This window comes from Abramis brama, assembly GCF_963993115.1.
Source record: "Abramis brama genome assembly, chromosome: 3".
NCBI classification, from domain to species: Eukaryota; Metazoa; Chordata; class Actinopteri; order Cypriniformes; family Leuciscidae; genus Abramis; species Abramis brama.
This window is the reverse complement of record NC_139965.1, coordinates 61722555-61739969: the sequence shown is the minus strand read 5'-3', so window position 1 is coordinate 61739969 and position 17415 is coordinate 61722555. Positions and strand designations below refer to the sequence as shown.

At 40.4% G+C, this 17415-nt stretch overlaps 1 protein-coding gene and 1 long non-coding RNA gene across 2 annotated transcripts in view; both read right to left on the bottom strand.

Moving 5' to 3' along the window:
• ggh (gamma-glutamyl hydrolase (conjugase, folylpolygammaglutamyl hydrolase)) overlaps positions 1-11405 on the bottom strand; it is a 28537-nt gene extending 17132 nt beyond the window's left edge. The window contains exons 1-7 of the mRNA XM_084108753.1: positions 11234-11405; positions 11049-11157; positions 8626-8676; positions 7812-7896; positions 7208-7346; positions 3900-4006; positions 1888-1978 (exon numbers count right to left, since the gene is read on the bottom strand). Coding sequence (XP_083964879.1) covers positions 1888-1978; positions 3900-4006; positions 7208-7346; positions 7812-7896; positions 8626-8676; positions 11049-11157; positions 11234-11336 — 685 coding nt within the window. The 5' untranslated portion in view covers positions 11337-11405. The remainder of the gene's footprint in view (positions 1-1887; positions 1979-3899; positions 4007-7207; positions 7347-7811; positions 7897-8625; positions 8677-11048; positions 11158-11233) is intronic.
• Positions 11406-13579: 2174 nt separating this feature from the next.
• LOC311079380 lies at positions 13580-14928 on the bottom strand. The gene is made up of 3 exons (XR_014605401.1): positions 14910-14928; positions 14721-14829; positions 13580-13611 (listed from the first exon to the last, which is right to left on the bottom strand). It is a non-coding gene; the product is annotated as an uncharacterized lncRNA (long non-coding RNA).
• Between the last annotated feature and the right edge of the window lie 2487 nt (positions 14929-17415).

Here is a 17415-nt window from a genome sequence, read left to right as displayed (position 1 = left end):
TAGTCATGAAACAGAGAAAAGTAAAAACAAAAAAAGCTGTAAGTTCAAGACTGCATCAAACCTAAGACATATATAAAACCGACGAGAAAGATTTTTGTATTTTGGAACACGAAACATAACATATTGAACCCAAAACCCCCTCCCCCTGCCCTCCGGCCTCGTCCCCAAACGACGAGGCACACCCCGAGAGACAAAACTTAGGTTACTGTACCCGACCGGCACCGAGCATAAGATAGTAACAGCCCATGCCAAGTAGTAATACAGAGTTATACCCATAGGGGGCGCGCAAGCGCTACAGACCAGTTCCCTTCTCATAAACCCAATATCTGAGGATTCGACGTTTGACCAGCGATTGCTCCACAAAAAAAAAAAAAAAATATATATATATATATATCTCTTTTCTTTCACAATGATTATAATATAAAAAACAAAAAGAAGAAAAGAGAGAAGAAAAAATAAAAAGATAATAAAATTATCTATATCCTGGCCACGTATCCATTTTCCAAATAAATTGTCCTCAGATTATTGTTAAAAGTCAACACCATAAACAAAAGTCTATAAAAGAACCAACAACTTTCAGTTTGATATACTTGTCTCTATTGTACCCTTCTGGCATTACTTATCTTCCAATGTTTTCATAAACTCCATGACTTCGGCTGGGGAGGAAAACAGATGTATCCGAGTTCCGTGGAGGCAATGAAGTTTGGCAGGATAAGCAAAGCCTCTGAACATGTCACAAGCAGACAGTTTTTTTCTGACATCGTCGAACTCCCGGCGTTTCTTTAGCACCTCGGCGGATACGTCTTGGAAGAATCGCAGTTGAATCCCTTCATGGCTGATGTTCCGTTTTTTCCGCGCTGCTTGCAGTATCAACTCCTTGTCCACATAACGTAAGAAACGCACCAAAACACTTCGTGGAGCATGGTTTGCTCCCGGCACCGGGCCAAGAGACCTGTGAGCTCTTTCAATCTCAAAGCGTGTTTCAGGAGTAAGGTCCAGCCATTTCGGCAACATCCTTGTTAGATATTGCGCGATAGGGTCAGATCCTTCGGCTTTCTCAGGGAGGCCGACTATCCTCAGATTTTTCCGCCTGCCTCGGTTCTCCAAGTCGTCTATTTTGGCTCGAAGTAATGATAGTTCTTTGTCCCGAGACGTGATTCTTCTCTCCTGCGTTAGCATGCCATCTTCAGCGGCGGAAATTCTTGCTTCTGCCTCGGTTAGTCGTGACTCGTTCGACGCCACTCTACCGGTTAAATTAGAAAGGGATTCCTGTATTGCGACAACTGATGTAGAAATATTGTCCAAGCGGCTGTCGATTGCACTCAGTCTGCCATCGATATTGCCCAGGCTGGCTCCCAACGAGTGAATTTCTGTCAGCATGGCGTCAGATTGATCTGACGAGGCCTCCTCCGCCTCAGCCTGTTTTTTCTTTGCAGCTCTGGAAGGCCGAGAGGGCGCGAAGAGCGGAAAATCTTGTGATTCTTTAATCTCGGACATTGATGTTTAATGTAAGAGCGATAGACTTCAAGTTTGCGTCGAGTTGGCTGAAAGATAACTTAGAAAAAAAGGGAACTGGCTCGGAGCTAACAGACTATGCGGCCATCATCGGCGAGGTCCCTCTAGCGCCCCCCTCTTATTGAATTTTTAATAATGAAAACGTGTGTGAAATATTTTGAATTGAAATATTCACAGCTTAAATATACAATTTGTTGAATTTCAGCCCATTAAAATACAAGCAGGTGCAAGTAGCTTTTTTGTTTCAGAAACTTTTGTCATTATTTTACTTTCATAGACTTCTTTTAAAAAGATTCAAAATCGAACCGATCCCAAACTTTTGACTGGTGAAGAGAAGAATATATCTCTGATTATTATTATTATTTCACTCACCTTCCATTGTGGACACGAACTCGTTCTGTCCGTCTGAGTTTGTGCTCAAAACCCTGTAGAAGCTCTTTAGTTTATCACTCTTCTTGAAGTTCTGAAACAAACATTTCACTTCATCCAGCAAAAATAAAAAAATAGTTTGAATTGAACAGGTATTCATTACGTGAGATATGTCTATAAAGATGTCTTTGTTTTGTACAACTCTTTCCCGACATTGACTGACTTTTCCAGCAATTCATGTTTATCACTGTTATACAGTAGGGGGCGCTGTTCATACACAGTTAAATGAGGGGCTCTTCAGTCATTTTTGACAGAAAAATTTTACCAGGTCAGGTTTTATTTGGGTAAATGTGTAAGCCGAAAAAAAGGTTTTGGCACTTGTTATGTGAACACAAAACAACACTCATGGACATGATTCGAACAGGTTAAATGGTCTGTAAACAATAGTCACACTTGTGCTCCTCACGGTCAGAAATGAGCGCATTGGAAATGAATGAGACGAGTTTCCTCTAGTGGAAGCGTTTGGTACTGCAGCCGAACAACATCTCACTGAAAGATCATTTACTGAGATATCAACCTCAAATTTTGAATGCAACTTGTTAAGATTCATGGCTTTGATTTTCTCACAGTTTTAGAGTAAAACATATTTTTGAAAATGTATATTTCATATAAAAATTTTAAATGGTATTTTTGCATTTTTCATAACAATAAACGTATAATTCTGTAACTTTTTTTACGTTCACTTTTTAAAACTTCTTTCACTTCAGCAATACAAGAGTCGTCTATGAAAAGAGATCAAACTTCAGTCTGTGCTTTAAAGCGTTCAAGATTTACCACAGTTTAAGTTAAAAATTTAATTTTCAGGTCTATGCTCAAAAAGTGAATAAACGGATTATAAATACAGCGAAAATATAATTTAGTACCATAAAATCCCCTAAAAATACTAAATATTAAATTAAACATTATCGAACTAAAATATAATACTATAGTAATATTTTAGTTATGACTGCCTTTCTGTTAATGTCCAACAGGCAGAGGACAACATTCACTACAGAGATACAATTATACAACATACAAAAAGTAGTCAGAACACATCTCTGCCCTACAAAGGCAAAAGGCAGTAACTTCATTTTTGGCCAAAAATTTGTTATTGATATTTTTGGGTTAAAGGAAAATGATGTTTGAGATGGCTTTTAAAGCGCAGATATCAAGGCTGTTTTTTGTTTTTTTTTGTTTGTCTATTGCATCTTTTGTGTTACACAATTTCTTACCTTGAAGATGCAATAGACAAACAAATTAGATAGATCGCAGTCTACTTCATTTAGCTAGCTAGCTAGCAGCCAATAGCATAAATAGGCTAGTCAGCTATCCAACGAATAGGCTATCAAACTGCTCCATATAAGCCAAAATAAATGCCATGATCACTAGATTTTATACAGGAGTTAGTCTAATGATTTGTAAATGGTGATTTAAACGGGAGGCTCAATGTTTACACTATATGGGAGAGACAAACCCATGAATCTAATAGTAGTCACTGAACAATAAACTGTGTTTTTAACATAAAATCTTACATACATAATTAACACTTATTATATATATTTTTTTTTTGATAACATTTAATCTTCAGTTTATAAACGTAAAGTTGCAGTGTGTAAGTGCGAATATTATTGTTACTTGTTCATCATTGTGTCAGTGTTTTATTCGCTGACTTTAGCTCGCTTCTTTGCACAAAGAACAACATAGTGAGGAAACGCGTTTGTCCACTCAGGGCCACCGTAGAAACATGTGGATGTAAGCGGACCCGCGGTGTGTGTAGAGAGAAAAGCCTCATTCTAAGCTAATAAAAACATAACGGTTCATTAAATAAGGGGTTTATACACCACTGAAAACACAGTTATGTATATAATCTTGCATTTCTGTCAACAGATCCTCCTGAATATTACACACTGCACCTTTAATCAGAAGCCAGAGATGAAGGGTTATCAGCTGAATGGTGAAAGAGTGATGATTGTTACCCCAGTCGTAATACTCCACTTATGAGAGTTTACTGTGAGCCGTTCGGTTGCCAGAGATTTCAGAAGCTCCTCTGGAAACTCTTTGAACAGTCGACCGTCTCTCACATCTAAACCGCATCGGATGAAACCAGTACTTATCATGATGATAACATCAAGACTTAATAAGCTCACTTATTTGGAAACAAAAAATATTCATCACTTTTCTGAGTAATTAATACTAGCCGCACTGCAGCGGTACCATACCATGGTACTGACGTAACCTCGGTTCCCTGAGAGTAACGGGAACGAGTATTGCGTAAGGCTAGCTTACGCTATGGGAAAACTCCTTTTCTCAAGAATATTGAAGCCTTTATTTTAAAACGCAGTGCAGCTGCACAGCCAGCACAGTGCAGAGCTGTATAGCGTGCTGATTGGCTGGGCTGCGGGAACTGATCCCTGAAACCTATCAGGCGCTTCCCGCCTCGTGCGTGCCAAAACCCGCCAAAATGGCCGTGGCTGCTGACTATATAAGCGGCCCATTTCGTCATAGGAATCAGGTTAGATCGACTGAAGCGACAGCACCTGAACGTGGAGCTTAATAGCACGGCCGTCTATGCAATACTCGTTCCCGTTACTCTCAGGGAACCGAGGTTACGTCAGTAACCCTTTCGAGAACGGTTCACTCGTGTTTCGTCTGCTAGACGCTATGGGAACCCATTTCAAAACGCCGTGCTATTAGCTGATGACTTCGCTCTGAACTACCGTCTAGGGCTGTGAAGCCCGAGGCTTATAGTAGAACTAAAAGTCAAAATCCAACGGGAACCGGACCAATGTCGAAGCCCACAAAGGGATACCTAGAGGTTTGGACCCTTCAGGGGAAGGGACTCGTGCCTGCAGAACTGTTCATGGAGAGCACTTGTATATCACCCACTCGCTTGACCGATGATAGGGCTAGCAAGAGTGCGGTCTTGAGCGAAAGAGGCTTTAAGTCAGCCAACTGAAGCGGCTCGGAAGGGGGTCCCTTAAGGGCCCTGAGGACCGTAGATTGGTCCAAGGCGGGTATAGAGGGAGGTCGAGGCTGGTTAAGCCTCTTGGCCCCTTTGAGGAAGCACACGATCAGGTCTATCCTTCCCAAGGATTGGCTGGCCACAGGAGCATGGAAGGCTGCTATGGCCGCCACGTATACTTTTAATGTGGAGGGGGTACGGCCCGCGTCCAACAGCTCTTGAAGAAATGTAAGTACGAGTGGTACTTCACACGAGTAGGGGTCTAGGCTCTGAGCTGCACACCAGCCGGTGAACACTGACCACTTAAGGGCGTAGAGATGTCTCGTTGACGGAGCCCTAGCGCTTTCGGGGAGGTCCCCGGATACCCATTGAGGGGCCATACATGGAGGGCTCACAAGTCGGGACGGGGGTGCCAGACTGTCCTGTTCGCCTGCATGAGGAGGTCCTTCCTCAGCGGTATAGGCCAGGGAGCTGTCTCTAGCAGCTGCATCAACTCGGGGAACCATGTTTGGGTCCGCCAGAGAGGGGCTATTAGGAGGACTGCACACTTGTTCTCCCTGATCCGTTCGATGATCTGAGGGAGCATCGAGACCAGAGGGAATGCGTAAAGAGGACAGCTGGGCCATTCGTGGGCCAGCGCATCCCTGTTCTTTGAAAAGAATGTTGCAGTGAGAGTTGTCTTCTGAGGCGAAGAGGTCGACCTCTGCCCTCCCGAAGACACTCCAGATCAGAAGAACTGTTTGAGGGTGGAGAGACCATTCCTCGAGGGGAACATTGTCTCGAGATAGCATATCTGCACCCTGGTTCAGTATGCCCAGTACATGCGCTGTTCGGGAGGAAGGTTTTTAGGGCTAGAAAGACTGCTCTCATTTCGAGGCAGTTGATATGTAGGCGCTTCTCCGAGCTCGACCAGAGGCCAGAGGTTGGCCTGCCCTCGTACAGAGCCCCCCAACCTAGGTTACAGGCGTTCGTCAAAATCACCTTCCTCCTCGAGACTAGACCCATGCAAACACCAGACTGGTACCAGCTGGTGTCTTTCCAAGGGGCCAGGGCTTTGATACAGCCGTGGTTTACCCTGTGGCGCTGCGCAGATCCTTGAATGCCGTGGGGTCCGGTCCAGAATCGTCCAAGGAGCGGAAGAGTTTTGACTGGAACACTTGGAGGACCGCCATAGTGTGCAGGGCTGAGGCAGCTTGACCAGCGGAACTGTAGGCTCGGCCGGTGACAGCTGAAGTGGTCCTGCATGGCTTAGATGGATGCGTCACTTTAGACCTCCATCCGATGGCGGTGGGCGGGCAGAGATGTGCGGCCACTGCTTCCTCTAGGGGGGGCAGTTCTTCATACCCCTTTTCCTCGGCGCCAACAAGGGTTGAGAGCGCTGCAGAGGCTGAAGTGCGTAGGTGGGCCGAGTAGGGTAGTCATTTCATCATGTACTTCAGGGAAGAACGGCGCTGGCCGCTGGCAAGGGGCCTGTTGGCTCCCCGGCAGAAACCACTCATCGAGGCGGCTTCTAGTTGGCTCTTCTGGTGAAGACCAATCGAGGCTGAGCTCCTCGACGGCCCTGGCGATCACGCGGATAAGCTCAGCGCCACTTCTGCTGGACTGAGACGGGGGGGCGGGGTCAATGGTTGAGCCCGACCAATCCTCGCCTTCGGACGCTGCCAATGACAGGCTGTCGTCGTTATCCTCCTCCGATCCACCGAAGGAAACGAGGCCAGCCACTTCAAGGGAGGGGTGCTGGTCCTTTTGGTGAATAACACCGGAGAAATGTCTCTCTCTGGAGAGAGTGAGCCACGCTGGGACGGGGCCGGTGTGGGCTCACTCGTCTCTGAAAGCTTATTCATCCTCTGACCCCGCCGTTCATGGCACTCATCTGCTGAAAATCATCTAAGAGGTGAGCCGTTGCTGAAGGAGATTAAATCTGATTCCTATGGCGAAATGGGCCGCTTATATAGTCAGCAGCCACGGCCACTTTGGAGGGTTTCGGCATGCGCAAGGCGGGAAGCGCCCTGATTGGTTCGCGCAACCTCAACGATTCGCAATAGGTTCCCGCAGCCCAGCCAATCAGCACGCTATACAGCTCTGCACTGTGCTGGCTGTGCAGCTCCACTGCGTTTTAAATAAAGGCTTCAATATTCTCAAGAAAAGGAGTTTTCCCATAGTGTCTAGCAGACGCAATACGAGTGAACCGTTCTCGAAAGGGAACTTCACAGTACGTCATTGAGTAACAAGCAAGTAATCCATTTCTGTGAAATGTATCACTGGAAGTAAACTGATAATAAACATTAACCATTATATAACTTTATCCAGTGTTCTTCTTACCGTCAGTGAAGTTCAGGGGCAGAGCGACTCCTTCAGTGTTTGTGTGGGACAGGAGCGACCTGCCGCTGGTTAGCAGTGTGAGCATCTCGAACCCTAGACAGGTTCCCCATACTGGGAAATAATCCCCCTTTGAATTGGCCTGTTAACACACAGAGATAGTGATGCACCGATATTAAAATTTTGGCCAATACCGATAACCGATAATACTTTACATTTGAAAGCCGATAACCGATATACTGTCTGAGAAATCTAATTCAAAGTTTTTGTATAATTTTTTAAAGCCTGATTACAAAAACAAAAGTCTCACCATTAAAATCCATGTCTCAAACACACAATTATAATGTTCTCATTATGATTTTATGCAGCCGATATGACAGACTTGCAGACGTTGCACTTTACTGTATTTTCCTTTTTCAAAACCATCATGTTGAACAGTGCGCATCTGAAGTGTCTCAGAAATAATGATTATTTATCAACTTTTTTTATTATAAATGTAAAACTATATTTTCGGCCGATATATTGTGCATCCCTAGATACTGCAATGAAAAATTAAAATACCACAACATTTTGTATTGCATATACAGAGTGCAAAACTGACACACACCTCGAGAGCGAGTCTGTAGAAAATGGAGGCGGTTTTGGAATATCCGGATGATTTTAAACTGACTCCGCCTCCAGGGAACAGGACTCTAGAGACAGAGGAAATATACTTTAATTGTGATATATTTATGTTTAATATGGAAATGTTTTTTTCCCCTTTTATTTTTCCATATGTTTGTATGTCTATTGCTTTGCCAATATTGTGCTATTTCATGCCAATAAAGCTCATCTGAATTGAATTGAATTGAATTGAATTGAATTGAATTGAATTGAGAAAGAGAGACAGGGTTCGTACAGAAACTGTAAAAAGAAATTCCAGGACTTTTCAAGCACTACTTTTGGGGTTTTCAAGGACCTCAATCAGAGATCGCACTTATAAAACAATATCTTTAGGAATTTTTAAACTCAAATTACATAATAAGGTATCCAAAATACAACATGCAACATATTTTATAATATATATTAAATACAAAGTTTATAATGGCTATTATTGTTCAATAAATAATATTTTATATTATAATGTTGGCGTACTTGGTCTCAAAAACACGTCTGATGGGGGTTTATCAGTGTTAATATTGCCTGAAAAGATTGTATTTGTGTTTAAAAAAAAAAAAAAAAAAATTCATATATATTGTATTGAAATAAGTCAAGCACTTTTCAAGAACCTTTTTTGTAAATATGGCTGTTTTCAAGGGTTTTCCAGGAAAAACTCAAATTCAAGAACTTTAAGCACGCTGTATGAACCCTGGAGAGAGTCACCGATTCCTCACTGTAATCACGTCTTTAACACAGATTTACAGTATAACAGATTTACTCACCCATTTATGGATTTAAACAGCCTCTTGTACTCATCCTCAGTCCTATTGATCCTACAGAACATTAAATAAACTACATGAGAACGCTTCAGTGCTGATTCAGTAACTGATCAGAGTATAGCCTAATACAATACAGTCGCCATTAGTGCAGGTTACGACCAAAACGCAAATGAAATAACCTTCTAATGTGCAGCAAACGATCTGAACAACACTGGCTGCGTCCCAAATCACACACTCTCTTGAGTAATCATTTAAAAAAGTATGTTTTTATGAAATATATTATGAATACATACTACATTTGTTATGTTGTCATAATCATGTGACTTCACTGTCATTTATAAATGCCTTCCCGTGGCCTCATGGGATAGTAAAGTGTCCATCATACACACACTTCAGAATCTCACTAGTAGGTTTTTTATGAGTACTGTGAATTCACACACACTGATTTTGTCACACACTGTTTTTTGCCTATATATAGTACTAAGTATGCGATTCGGACTAGGGCCGCACGATTTGGGGAAAAAGTCATATTCGTCAATATTGCGAAAGGTCAATATTGCGATATAATAAACAAATGGTTTCATGAGTCGGCTTGCTTGGTTCTCAGGGAAATTGCACAGATTAGTGATAATGTGGAAATGTGTGTTTCTCAACTCAAACTAGCAACGATTTTTATTATTCTATTTATTTTATACTATTGTACTATTCAGGGCTCCAGACTAACTTTTTTCACCTCCGTCCTGAAAAACTATTTGAACCGTCCTAAAGTGAATGTCAACCGTCCCAAAATAAACATGTTATTTCTGTACTTTGTTATTATCATCTATAGTTGTTAGTTGTTGTTAGTCACATAATAAAAACACCATTAAAATGTTTATGATATATATTATTATATTTATTTAGCTCCATTCAAAGTAGTTATCTGTAAACAGGTAAAAAACAGATTTAATAAAAAATTCTTTTTTGTATTCATGCAGAACAAATCCTTTTTTTTCCTTTTTCTTTTTTTACATATACGAAAATGAAGAGAAAAATACATACAGCTCAAAACGTTTTTGAGTTGGTTGGATTAAAAAAATAAATAAATACTGGTGACAACATATCTTAAAAATATCATCATTCTTTATTCTTTCAAGCAGCAGACATATTTATTTGTATGAATTAAATATAATGAATCCTTATTAAAGCTATTAACGAGCAGTGAATGCTTTTCTCTTTTTCTTTTGTTGCTTGATCAATATTAAGGACACAGACGCATTAGGTTTATTACGCACTGTCACTTTAAGACAATCATGTCCAATGACGTGCGCTGATGCACATCCGATACACTCAAAACTGTTTAAGACATAACCAACATAGTTTACGTGAATACTCTTCAAAACGGACATTTCGACATAATGTTGTGTGTATTTGTCCATTCAGACACGAAAGAGAGCTCAATTCAGTCCTCGCGCGCTGTATAGGTGTCTGCGCATGGCTGCACGCTTCGGGTCGGGTGCGCGCGCAGAAAACCGTACCGAATAGAGCTCTTTTTTTGCGTTCTCACTCTTATTCAGATCTATATGTCTGCTCTACTCATTCTCCCAGACGTTTACATTTTTTAACGTTATATGACTCGAGACAAGCAGCGCATGTCAACCCGTGTGCCGCTGGGTAGATCGGCACGTCACAGTACAAATGTGCGCATCTGCCACAAACGCAGGACATCAGACTGGATCGCTTCCCAAATCGTCACGATCTAACATTTTTGTCTAGTTTTTATTCGTTGACGAAAATGTCAATAGATTTTCGTCATAGTTTTTGTCATTCAAAACTAGTTTTTATTTAGTTATCGTCTCGTTTTCGTCTGTGAAAATAAGCCATGTGATAGATGTACCGCGAAACGAGTCTCCGGGTGAGTAGCCGGCCAGTAACTATAGTAACAGCATGAGAAGACGCGCTCCGTTGTAGTCAGCCCTTGGTCGGTTAATTTTGCCATTTTCTAAGCAAGTTACCCTAATAGGCTAGTAATAAATGAACACACATACAAAAATGTCTTTCGTCCTGTAGGCGTCCTGGAGAATATTTCTGTTCGTCCTAAACACATTTTCTATCGTCCCCAGGAGGACGATAGGACGCCGTTAGTCTCGAGCCCTGGTACTATTGAGACAATAACAAGTTTGCAGTAATGCAAAGATGTCATTATTTAATTTTGTAAAAAATGTTATTTTAATTCGAAAACACTGCATTTAGTTGTCGTTGCTAGTTTGAGTTGAGAAACACACATTTCCGCATTATCACTAATCTGTGCAATTTCCCTGAAGCAAGCATAAAAAGGTTATAAACATAAAAACATAATCATGTTTTTATGTTTATGTACATTGTTGGTTCCCCACCATGGGAATAATAAAGTAATCAATCAATCAATCAATCAATCAAAAACTCACATCACCGGAATCACGCGCGCGCCCGCGGACTCCAGGAACTTGACGTACGACGCCGCGATATACGCGTTTCTCTGAGGCGTCGCGTTAAACACGTCCTGCGCGAGAACACCTGGACAAGGACAACAGGTTTAAAGTTTAAGTTTAAAACTCTCATGCACAGTATTTAATACAGCTTTTCAACTCACCGATTATTGGTCTATCGTTGGTTTTTATTGGTGCTCCGAAACGTTTAGAAAACACGGAATCGGTAAATGCGAGAAGACACGCGAGGTAGAAGAAGTGGATCATGTTTTATTTACCTGAGAAATGTCGCACTTCCTCGCTAGACCTCACGTGACCTCGCGAGACCTCACGTGACAGACGGACAGTTCCAGCTCGTTTCCGCGTTCGTGACGTCATGCGTGTCTTTATTCTAGCAATGCGCGTGCCAAAAGGAGAACTCAATTTATTGCACTTTTGAAAAGCTCAGGTGATTCTTTACTCTCTTCTACCTCTTGGATACATCCTTGTGAGACGGCAATAGGGAAGATCTGTTTTTTATCTAGTGCCTCTCTTAGGAATAGAAAGATTAGACAACTTTTTCAGAATGATATTATTACTGTCCCCTCTATAATATCATATTGGAGTAATTGTTTTAATGATATTCCTTGGAAGAAAGTGTGGTCTCTATCCAATAAATATTTAATCACTAATAAGGTTAAAGAGGTATCATTCAAGTTGTTACATCGATTTTACCCAGTTAATCTTTTTTATCAAAAAAATGTTTCCTGAGTTGGATCCCCGATGCTCCTTCTGGAGTGGAAGAGAGTCTGTACCTCACCCTTTTTTGGGAGTGTGTTCATTTAGCTACTTTTTGGAAGAAATTTTGTCTATTTGTACGTGCTTCTTTATTAGTCAATTTTTCTTTGGGGTTTAAGGATGTCTTGGTTTAACTCTGACAAAAATCTAAAAGACAAGTATTTTCTTGTAAATCTATTTATTTTTCTAGCCAAATTTTTTGTACACAAGTGTAAATTTTTGTCTATCAAACCACTTTTTAGTATTTTTTGCAATGACGTGAAATGTTATTTGGGTACTATCTCTTCTTCCAACAATGCTAAAGCTTTAAAGTCACTTACATTGTGCACAAAGTATAATATTTATGCTTTTTTATAATGAAAACAAAAAGGGACTCGAGGCATTTCTATCTCTATTGAATTTATATTAATTTATATGTTACCCCTGGATCCATCTTTTTTTTTTTTTCATGTATTATTATTATTATTATTATGTTTTTTTGTTGTTGTTTTTTACTTTTTTTGTTGAACTACTGTTTATAATTCTATTGTTATTGTAGATTAAACTGTATTTGCTGTTATGTTCAATAAAATGAAAAAAAAAAGAACTCAATTCTGGGGGTTGACCCCGTTGCTATGTATGACACTATCTTTTGATGACTGTGATTGGTTGGTTGTCCAAGAAGAAAAAAAAAAAGTGATTTTAAGTATAGGGTCTATTCTAAGCCTTCACTTTGAACTTACATGTGTAATTTTTCCTATTTGATCGTTCTCTCTCACACACACACACATTATATATGTGTATATAAATCCTTTTTTTATTTTCCATGCTGTTAATTTCCTATAAGGTATTTGATTGCTTAGAATGATAAAAATTGTTCCACTCTTTCCAGTTACACTGATTGCTGGCATGTCTATTTAAGTGGTGGTTTGAATGTTGGTTTTAATGTATCAAACATGGAATTTTCCCAGTTGCCAAATATCGTAATGTAGTGATTACTTTCATTTCTGGCGCTATGGCATTTCTGCGCTGTGTCGGAGATATTAGCGTGTCTCTAAAAAGATCAGTCTCAAACATGATCCCTGCACGATCTAATCTATAGCGTCTTATTAACTCACTGTTATCCACTGTCTGCAACACATTTCTTCTCCCTCTTCGTCTTTCTGCCATTTTCTCCTCTGCTAAAGAAACTCTTAAGCCTCTTAAAAGTCCTCGTCAGTGCTCCTAACAATTTTAACCTTAAAACCTCTTTTAAGGGATAAGATGAATTACTTCCTGAATTACTTTTTTCTTTACTAGGACTTCTTCTTTAATTTTAAGAGTAAACGCCCACATTTCTAAGAATTTTCTTAGAATTTTGTCACTAGGAGCTACTCTTTGCATTAAGATTCTTTATGAATACGGGCCCAGGACATAAATAAGCCTAACGTAGAGGTTGTAAATAAACGAGCACAATTTGCAAACTAGATAAATTGCAATAATCATGTCTTCGGAGTCTGTGTGCCTGTTCCATGCCCGACGCAGGTACCGGTGTACAGGGTGGAGGGTGGGGGGTGGAGGGGTATTTACGACAGTGCAAGTATTCCACAGCGACTCTAGGGGTCGCTGTTTGACAAAAACACAATTTCTCCACTGTGTCCCTTTAAGCACGCTGTATGAACCCTGGAGAGAGTCACCGATTCCTCACTGTAATCACGTCTTTAACACAGATTTACAGTATAACAGATTTACTCACCCATTTATGGATTTAAACAGCCTCTTGTACTCATCCTCAGTCCTATTGATCCTACAGAACATTAAATAAACTACATGAGAACGCTTCAGTGCTGATTCAGTAACTGATCAGAGTATAGCCTAATACAATACAGTCGCCATTAGTGCAGGTTACGACCAAAACGCAAATGAAATAACCTTCTAATTATTAAAAGTATGTTTTTATGAAATATAATATGAATGAAATTTACAAAACGCAAATGAAATTACCTTCTAATGTGCAGCAAACGATCTGAACAACACTGGCTGCGTCCCAAATCACACACTCTCTTGAGTAATCATTTAAAAAGTATGTTTTTATGAAATATATTATGAATATATACTACATTTGTTATGTTGTCATAATCATGTGACTTCACTGTCATTTATAAATGCCCTCCCGTGGCCTCATGGGATAGTAAAGTGTCCATCATACACACACTTCAGAATCTCACTAGTAGGTTTTTATGAGTACTGTGAATTCATACACACTGATTTTGCCTTTTGATTTTAGGGAAGTATGCGATTGCGGACTAGGGCTGCACGATTTGGGGAAAATGTCGTATTGCGATTATTGAGGTCAATATTGCGATATAATAAACACATGGTTTCATGAGTCAACTTGCTTGGTTCTCAGGGACATTGCACACACTTACACCAAAAATGATCCACAGATGAGTTTATAAAGCATATGTTACATCATGCTTAATGTCCGTTTATCTCGACAGAATGTTCAAAATCTTATTTTCATTAACATACATATGTTCTTATTTATTATTCTATTTATTTTATCCTATTGTACTATTTGAGACAGTAACAAGTTTGCAGTAATGCAAAGATGTCATTATTTAATTTAGTAAAAAAAACATTTCCACATTATCACTAATCTGTGCAATTTCCCTGAGAACCAAGCAAGCTGACTCATGAAACCATTTGTTTATTATATCGCAATATTGACCTCAATAATCGCAATATGACATTTTCCCCAAATCATGCAGCCCTAGTTGCAATGTTATTTTATATACCAAGAATAAAAGCCACATTTTTTATGTTTATGTACATTGTTGGTTCCCCATGGGGATAATATTGATTCCCAATTTCCCCATGGGAATAATAAAGTAATCAATCAATCAAAAACTCAACATCACCGGAATCACGCGCGCGCCCGCGGACTCCAGGAACTTGACGTACGACGCCGCGATATACGCGTTTCTCTGAGGCGTCGCGTTAAACACGTCCTGCGCGAGAACACCTGGACAAGGACAACAGGTTTAAAGAATTCAGTGGTTTAAAACTCTCATGCACAGTATTTAATACAGCTTTTCAACTCACCGATTATTGGTCTATCGTTCATACCCGTCAACACTCCAGTTTTTCCCGGGTTTCTCCCGTTTTTTAGCCCTATTTCCCGGACCCCTCCCGGTTTGTTATTTCTCCCGGGAAACTCCCGTAATTTGCATGGCCCAAACTAAATGCATTATATTCACACAATCCACACACCATATACAATTTCAACCCGTTTGCCACCTCAACCTGGCAACCTATAGCCTAACCCGGTTGCGCAGTCGCGGAAAGTAGGCTATAACCCGAAACCGAGCCGATAGACATGGCAGGTGAAGGCAGGGCCGGATTAACCATTAGGGCAACTGGTCACTTGCCCAGGGGCACATTACATCTAAGGGGATCTTATCATAAATTTAACTGGGAGCCAGTGTAAAGACCTGAGGACTGGTGTGATGTGTTCATCTGGTTCTGCTCAGCGTTCTGTATGAGGAAGGCCAGTGAGGAGTCCATTACAATAATCCACCCTGCTGGTGATGAAAGCATGCACAAGTTTCTCTAAGTCTTGTCTGGAAACAAAGTATCTAATTCTTGCAATATTTTTCAGATGATAGTATACTGATTTAGTTATTGCTTTGACATGACTACTGAAACTAAGGTCTGACTCTAGTGTCACACCAAGATTCCTGACTTGATTTTTAGTTGTTTGACCCCTAGAGTGAAGGTATGCGTTCACCTTGAGAACTTCATCTTTGTTTCCAAACGCAATGACTTCAGTTTTGTCTTTGTTTAACTGAAGAAAGTTTTGACACATCCAACTGTTGACTTCATCGATGCATTGGCACAGGGAGTCAATGGGGCTGTAATCGTTAGGCGATAGGGCTAAGTAGATCTGTGTGTCGTCTGCATAGCTGTGGTAGGAGATCTGGTTCTTTCTCATTATTTGGCTCATTGGGAGCATATACATGTTGAACAGGAGTGGCGCAAGAATCGAGCCTTGAGGGACTCCGCATGTCATGGATGTCCACTCAGACTTATGATCTCCTATACTCACATAATAACCTCTCCCATCTAAGTATGACCTGAACCATTTTAGGACTATCCCAGAAAGCCCCACCCAGCTTTCCAGCCTGTCAAGAAGTATGTTATGATCGACAGTGTCAAATGCAGCACTGAGGTCGAGTAGTACCAGCACTGATAGTTTGCCTGTATCAGTATTTAAGCGAATATCGTTTATTATAGTAGGGTTTTCATTGTGGTACTTTTACTTTTACTAAAGTAAATATGTCTCTGGTTATTTGTACTTTTACTTAAGTACTGAGATTCAGTAGCCTACTTCCTCCACCACTGTAAATAGGCCTATGACAACAATCAAATAACCCATAGATCACACCAGAGCCATAGAGAGAAAGAGTTGCGACACTCCCATAGACCTCCGTTGTAAAAAATGGCGGCGCTTTTAACCGCCTACTTCCGGGATATGAAGATCGGAATAGTTCCAAACATTGTCATTTGGGCGTTGGACACCATTCACTTACATTGCTGCGCGTCGAGTTGTTCCAGAGTTAAGTTGCTGAAATATCGACCTCTTTTGAATTGTCAACTGTCTATATTGTTTCAGAGGCCCTTTGCGATGCTTATACTGGTCTTCATTTGTACATGCACAGCGTAATTATTTATATTTTATGTCGGTTGTTTCAACCAATTTTCAATCACTGCCTGCTAGCTAGTTAGCTAGCGCGACTTCGTCAGCTAAGAGTTCGGTGATGAATCGCTGCCACCTTTATAGCAACTTTTATTTAATTATTTTTTTTTGGGATATACTAACTTTTCATTATGTTTTATTGTCTTGAGTGAAGCGGCTTGTGAGAACAATGCTGGACCTCTAGGATTGTTATGGCCATCACCAGTCCTGTCTGTTTCATCACCTGCCCCTGGTTTTTGTTTTTCTTGTTCACACACACTCACACAAGCACACATTTTTGTTGTCTGTCATTGTTTAATAAAAAATATTTTATTTGAAAACCTTCATTTGTATCAGCCATGCTTACATTCGTTTTTAATCTGTTATAGTTTTGATAATGTGTATGGCTTAATCTTAAAATAATATTCTCTTAACATGATAATGTTTCACGTTGTGGTCTGGGGGTGGCCACTTTCATCAGAAGAAGTGAGCTAGCTTCTAAGCGATTTCTGAACGGACCGCCACGGCAGACCTCTTTGCGTGATCACGAAGGTACAAGGTAGGCTAATGGCTGAATCAAAATTTATAAACAAAATCACGGGAATCAATAGCCTAATACAGCCCAGTTGTGCTAAAATAAATATCATGAGACGTCTATCATCAGATGAATGATATGGAAAAGTTAAGTTAGAGCCGCTAAAGCCAGTGCTACTACCCATGCGAACATGAACACTAAGCTTTTCCCTCCAAAAATATAGCCTAAAACTTATCTCCAAATGCAAAACTGACATTAACAAAATGCAATAATGCAATAACAGCTGAAAAATTACTTGGGTGTGTGTTTTATTTTATATTTACCGTTCAATAATGCAA